Source organism: Vicia villosa, linkage group LG7, assembly GCF_029867415.1.
Source record: "Vicia villosa cultivar HV-30 ecotype Madison, WI linkage group LG7, Vvil1.0, whole genome shotgun sequence".
NCBI lineage: Eukaryota > Viridiplantae > Streptophyta > Magnoliopsida > Fabales > Fabaceae > Vicia > Vicia villosa.
The window spans coordinates 105,574,676-105,582,021 of NC_081186.1; the positions used below are offsets into that span (position 1 = coordinate 105,574,676).

Genomic DNA, 7,346 nt, shown 5'->3' on the forward strand with positions numbered 1-7,346 from the left:
TAAATAATATCTAAGATAAGCCCAACTAACATAAATTATTTTAAATAACTTAAAGCTCAATTTCATATTCTATCATAAACAATCAAGAGGGTGTGTATCATGTATTTGTGAAAAACAATCGCTAATAAATCTCTGTGTAACTCAATCCAGAAGTGTCTCAAAAAAACTGATTGTTAATTTTCAACTTCATTGAAATTTCTTAAATTTTAAGTCCAAAATATACTAACCTATAGTTCACTCCTTTTTTTTTTACATAATTTCAAATTTTGGAGGGATACCACAGTCCCACTACCAAGCTAGCAAGCAACAAAGAAAGTAACAAGACATCATTTAAAATAAATTTCTGTTTCATTATCCTAGTTTTCCCCTTTAACATTGAGGAAAAGATTTCACTTTCCAAAGTCACCACAATTCATAAACAACAATAAACTACAGATTGAACAAACACAACAAGTCATCAACTGAATTGCAGCCGACAACAACATCAACAAAACCACCACAGCACAGTACAGCACAATTCTACCATAAACTAGAAAAAAAACAAACACCTACGAAATGTGCCAAACAGAAACTATCCAATAACTTCAACATCTAGATCGAGAAACAACAGAACAACAACACGATCAGAAAACGATCCAAGCCTTGTTGTGATAATTATGGGCGAGCTCTCTTGTTGTTACTGCATGATGGACACTTGTATTGCTTGATATGCTCAGCCCTAGCAGGTGTGATCTTCACGCATTTCCCATGGAACCACTTCTCACAGATGTCGCAGCAAATCCAGAATTCGTCTGTTCCATAATGCTCACCGCATGCACCACATAAGGTCTCTCCGTGTTCATCTTCATCTTCCTCGTCCAGTTCTTCCTCCTCGTCTTTAGGTTCCAATGCCTTTGTTTGCTTAACCTGAGGTTCTGGAGCTCGCTGCTTCACCAGACAAAAATTAGATGAGAAAACTAACTAGCTGCTTAATTTTAAATAGGGCATGCATCTAAAAACAGACATTTGAAAACCAATCAGAGCTCTTCACCGTCACAGTATCACAGACGTATGTATAAAAAGTAGATGTATCTGTCATGTATAGGTTAGAGTAGAAAAATATTATTTACCACTTTTGAGCTGGACTTGGATTTGCTTCCACTGTGGTTTGAAACCGAAGACTTCTCCTTAACTTGTTTCTTTGCTGTACCAGTAACAACTTCAAATATTGATGGCAGTTCATTGATCATATTGAAAAGGCGCTTCCTGCATCACAATATATGTCATGAGTACATGAATGAACAACAGATATATAAGGAAAACCGATATACAAGAGAACTAAAATGCAGATAAGATTTATGGTTAAAATATGAAATACCTGTCAGATTTGTCAAACCCGAACCTGGCTCCGAAATAGTAGGCAATAGCAAGTAACCATGAATCACTGTGAACAGCAACTAAAGACAGCCAATCTTTTTCTTGCATGCCATCCCTAGCAAAGTTGATTCCGAGCACAGGCTCAGGAAGCTCCGGTGGAACTTCTTCAGCGGGTAAATTAACTTCCCATTGCTCACTAGGAAAGCCGTATAAGCACAAATTCTCCTTATCTGAAAAAATCAAGTAATGGTTTATAAAACACAAGTACCAAATAGAATACCGAAAAAGTAAAGCCCTATTATAACCTCTACAACAGGGCAAGTAACCATTTCTCTACAAAAAATTTCTTGCAGCTACAAAAGATCTGCAATATGATACTTATATTTGTAGTGAAAATAATACTGTTAGGAGCCTCGAGAAGATAAGAAAATGACTATAATGTTGCTTGATGCAAAAACTACGATAGGTGTTACTTACTTACAAGATCATCTAACTAATATAGTTTGTAAACATGAAACACAAACTCTGACGCGGACACCAACGTGCAAGCACACACACATATAATGTATTGTATAATTTTTTTAAAAATTCAAAACAAGATATGCTAGTATCTCACCTTCTTTTATCCATCTCTTACCAAAAAACTGAAACTAATGTAATCAACGTTAAGATGAAGCTGTTTGTATGTGAAAAGGCATTCATATATAATAATTTTTCAAACACCTAATTAAAATACTATTATATTACTTTTAAGAAAAAAAATTTGTTCTAATTTTTTAGAGCTGTCCATTATTATTGCATGAATCTATGGTGTATTTGAGGAGTGTCCAAGGTGTGTCGGAGCAATAAAAAAGGAGTTTTTTAGGACACTCTGGGTTATCCGACATGTGTCGTATGGGTGACATGCATGTTTTGGACACCAACATGACATTTGTCCAAAACCGGGACACACTTAATCCCAGGACTGTCAATGCTTCATATTAAAACACAAATGATGCGGCACATAACTACCAAATGAAAAGAGATTGTAACTTACCAGGATCACATTGATTATAGAAATCTTCAACATCTGCAACAGCATAACCAGACAGAAAAATTCATCAGCAAGGAAAAAATTTTAGAGCATTAATATATATAATTTAAAAGAAACATAGTCAAAAAGCTCAAGGCCACATTGAAGCACAAAATGTCATATACAAGTATTGAAATGCAAACACAAGTTAAGTGTACTGAAAGGATTGTGTCCAAAAAAAGGTGTACTGAGAGACATTTGTCAACCGCAACTAAAAGAGAAAGAAAAAATAAATGCAGTGCAAGTGTGCAACTTCCTCAGAGCATCTCCTATCTTACACCTGCTTTGGATTCTTATCTCACCATTAGGTGGGGTCCACGATGCCACATTCGCACATTTGCTACTCCAATGGTTCAACCCTTAAGAACTCAAAATAGGTTACACATGTCACTACTCATCAATTGTGTCACATTAATTAAAAATGAGTTGCCTAGCATTAATTACAAGAGTTATCTTGTGTAAAAATGAAAAGGTTCCAAAATACATTAGTATCTCGCAATCACTCATCTTTCTTAGAGACCCTCTATATCCCTCCCCCTCTCCCTCTCTCACTGTCTCTCTGTATCCCTCTCTCTCAATGTCCATCATCTCTCTTTCTCATAATCATCACAAGCTCACTGCACCACCACGTCGAGGCCAGCATCTTCCTTTTTCTCTCACTCCGTGCCAATTCTGAGGCTTCCTGCATCTCCATCCTGGTGTGCTCTTTGATTCGGGGACCGGTGGCGCCCATTACTCTGTCACCCCTGTAGGAGGTTGATTTTGGATTGAATTTTTCGTGTTTTTCAATTGTTATTTACGGTCAACATCTGTTCTGGTTCAAGTTTTTGGTCGACCTTCCGGTCTAAGAAACCGTCTTTATCGGTTACTTTTACCGTAGCATTTTCTGAAAAACCAAAATGACCGGTTTTTGTAGAAAAACTATCATCACATTTACAACGGTGAAACTCGATAAAGACGGTTTCTTAGAGTTAAGAAACTCTATACCCCAAGTAGGAGTTTCACATATGGTCCTAACAAAGCAAACCCAATTCTCAAATAAATAAATAAAACAGTACTAGTAAACCATATCAGTTTCATCCAACAAACAAAACTCAATTCCCCATCCTCATAACACACGAATCATACACATCAAAATGAGACAAAAATTAACCACAGTAAATCATCATTCCATCAGGTATCATCATCAATCATCAGTTTCATCCAAACATCAACTTTTTTTTAAAATAAAATACTAGCAACCTTTAAAAACAAAACCCATTTCAAAGCTAGCTAAGTTGTAAACAGTACAAAGTTCAAAAAAACGCAAACTTGAAACTTTCAAATATTACCGCTTAAACAAAAACAGCGATATGTGAAAAAACAAAACCCATTTGAAAATTCAGTTGACCCATAAAGCAAAATCGAAAAACAAACTTCAAAATCTCGAAATCAACACGCAAAGCACATTACTTTACACCAGAAAACGAAGTTAACCATTTCGATTCAAACAAAAACAAAAAAACAAAAACTGGGTTGGTTAGATAGATAGATAGAGAGATAGATATACCAGTGGTGAGAGCTTTGATGAGACCAGCTCGACGACCCTTGAAATCCCTAAAAACCTCTTCAACGGTACGAGGATTATACTGAGCGCGCGAGTCCATTGTAGGTTCTGGTGGTCAGGCAGTAGAAGAGTGAGAGTGAAGATGGAGTGAGAGGTGGTTCTCTCTCTCTCTCTTGCTTTCTCTCTCGTCTCTCTGCAAAGTATGAGAAGTGCAAGTTGTGTGTTTCACAACATAACACCAAACACAACAGCAATAACTCTTTCTATTCTTCCCTTTTTTTAAGGTTTTTTTATTGAGGATTTGTTAATGTTATTTTATTATTATTATTATTAATATTATTATTGTTACCGTCGAAAATATATATATTGTTTTTTATTTAATTGAGATAAATAAATTGGTGTTGCTTTGCAATTGCAAGTTGGAATTCAACTCACATCCACCTGCATCAGATTCCCGGTCTTTTTATTTTTCACTTTTTCAAAATTAAAGATTAGTTTATCACTTTCCTTTTTATTTTAGGGAAACCACTTACTCCAAAAATGAGAATTCTAAAAATAAAAATAAAATCATGGAGAATTCATTTTTAGAGATTTTGTTACACATTTATTAAAAATAGATTAAATATTAAATATATAAGAGGAGAAATTTAAAATATATATATATATATATATATATATATATTATTTGTCGGGTTTTGTAAAATTTACGATTGATTTAACTTATAAATATAAAATTGCCTAAAGAGGTTATTTTTATATTTTTTAAATCAAAATTACAAAGATAAAAATGAGAGAAAATTTAATAAATTATAAATTAGTAAAATAATTATATATATATATATATATATATATATATATATATATATATATATATTCATTTAAAACCATAATATTTATTAATAAAGCTATATAAAATTTATTTCGGAAAAACTTTGCATTGATTGAGTCAAAGAAAAAAGTTTGCATTAAAGAATATATATACATTGTATTAAAAAAAAAACGTAAAGAACACGAATACATTGTATTAAAAAATTAAGTGTATATTGTACTTTGAATTAAAATATAAAAATAAAAGTTAAATATAATTTTTTGTTTCTTATATATATTTCCGGAGTTCATTTTGATTCCTTAACTTTCAAAAAGACCAACTTAATTCTTCAAGCATTGCACATTTGTCCTTTTTGTTAGTTTTGTTGGTCAAAGTCAATAATATTTGTCACGTAATGTCTACTTGGCGCTTAACTCAACGATTTCATCTAAATTTATGTAAGAGAGGATCTTTCTAAAATCATTAGAATTTAGGAAGCTTACCCAAATCTGTGCACGAGGAATTAACCAAGAGGATTCCATATTCTAAGAAGTTATACGGCATAACATGCGGCTAAACCCCTGAAAATGCATTTTCGTAGTAAGACCTGGGAAGTTTATGGGATACTACCTCATAGAGAGAGGGATTTGGGTTAAACCAGACAAATGTTAGGTGGTGGTCAACATGAAGGCTCCAAGAACTAAAAAGAGCATTTGAAAGTTGTATAGAATAATGATATATTTATCTTGGTTTATCTCCAAGTTTGTTCACCACGTGTTGGCGTTTTACAAATTACTAAGGAAAGAACCCATGTTTGAATGGGCATTAGATTGTGAAGCTACATTTACCAAACTCAAAGAAGGGTTATCATGGACACCCGTATTAGCACAACCTAGTATTGGAAGACAATTGGCGTCTACCTCTCTGCCTCTCACGGAGTGGTAGGGGAAGTCTTGCTTTGTGAAATATACATTACCCAAAAACCTGTTTATTCAATCAAAAAAGTATTACAAGGTTTGGAAGTGCGATACTAGAAGGTGGAGAAAATTGATTTGCCCTTGTAACAACGATAATAAAGTTGATGCATTATTTTCTTGTGAAGCTCATTATGGTAACTTGGTAAGAACTAGATATCCTACTAGACAAGTACTTTTCAAACTGGACTTAGCAGGAAGAATGAAAAAGTGGCATGTAGAACTCTCAAAATTTGACATTTCATACAAACCAAGGAAAGGGCTAAAAGCTAAGTACTAGTCAATTTCATCGTTGAAACTATAAGAACCAAGCCATAAGCATCACCCAAATGGACAATATTCATGGATGGATCATCCAACATTAAGACGAGTGGTTCCCAAGTCTTATCGAAAAATGACCTCGACCTTCGAGTGGAGGTTGTAACACCCCTTTTCTAAACCCCAAATATTATAAACATTCAAAGAGTAAAATACAATGCATAAACAAAAGGGTGTCACATGTTATTTCCATAGCGATGAAAACCCAAAACAAAACATACAAACATGCACCTGATCAATTCATAGCATAAATTGAAAACTTTATGTTTCATTAATTATGCATAATGCACGCGGAATAATAATCCTCAAATAATTTCAATGAATACATATCATACTATATTCATCTACCAATTTAAAATAACATAATCAACATATGCTATATGAACTCCAACAACTAGGCAACATAGCCTTCAACATAACATATCCAAAATATCATGTCAAAACACAATAAAGATAATAAATATCCAAACATCTAAAAACATGTATTCAAACCGCCCAGTGTTACATGATCAGAGCATTTGACTCACTACCTAAAGCAAAATAAAATAACCGATAAGCTCCTCGGCTAAATCCTCATGCAAACACGCTACTCGTCAGAACCTGCGCAATGTCACCATGAACATCATTCAAACATAAGGGTGAGAATTCACATCATAATGAATACATAATATATGAACAATGAATATAGCATACAATAGCATTATCATTCATCACTCTTCATAATTTGAACAAGTTCTATAATTATTGCACATAATACAAATACCGATACCACACAAGCAAAACACATTCATTCAATTAATCACATAATGCGACTAGAAATGCAAGTAATTTGACTCGTGTATGTGGTACCATTGTGAGTATCAAGCTCACCGCTCCTGATTAAAACCAGATCCACGCTTCTGATCCGGACAAGACCAAAGCCCTCAAAATATGAATATTTAGTTCACTGCTTCCGAATCCACAAAAGGAACAAAGTCACGCCTCTATTTCCACACAAGGATCAAAGCCAACCGGAGTTCCAACTCCGCATGAATGCATGTGCAACAATATTCACAACATATGCAATTAAGATTATCACAGAGCCTTAATTATCCAAGCATATCACATAATTCGCACAACTCAAATTATTCACCAAATTGTTGCACAATACTCATTAATCATTAAACAAGCATACATTTATCATTTAATGATCATTTATAACATATAGCACACAAGTCAATTCATGTTATTCACTCCATTCACAAATTCACATCATACATATACCAAAACACA

The 7,346-nt window shown here is 33.8% G+C and overlaps 1 protein-coding gene across 2 annotated transcripts; it reads right to left on the reverse strand.

Annotated features, from left to right (window-relative positions):
- Positions 1-329: 329 nt before the first annotated feature.
- On the reverse strand, positions 330-4,229 carry LOC131616399 (PHD finger protein ALFIN-LIKE 4-like). 2 transcript variants are annotated; one of them, XM_058887719.1, is made up of 5 exons: positions 3,978-4,229; positions 2,393-2,425; positions 1,358-1,586; positions 1,110-1,245; positions 330-927 (listed from the first exon to the last, which is right to left on the reverse strand). In XM_058887719.1, exons 1-5 carry the CDS (start codon positions 4,072-4,074, stop codon positions 655-657), a joined length of 768 nt encoding a protein of 255 aa, XP_058743702.1. In that variant the 5' UTR covers positions 4,075-4,229; the 3' UTR covers positions 330-654. The 2 variants fall into 2 exon arrangements, with proteins under 2 accessions (XP_058743702.1, XP_058743703.1); XM_058887720.1 differs by having other exon boundaries at positions 330-924; positions 3,978-4,228.
- Between the last annotated feature and the right edge of the window lie 3,117 nt (positions 4,230-7,346).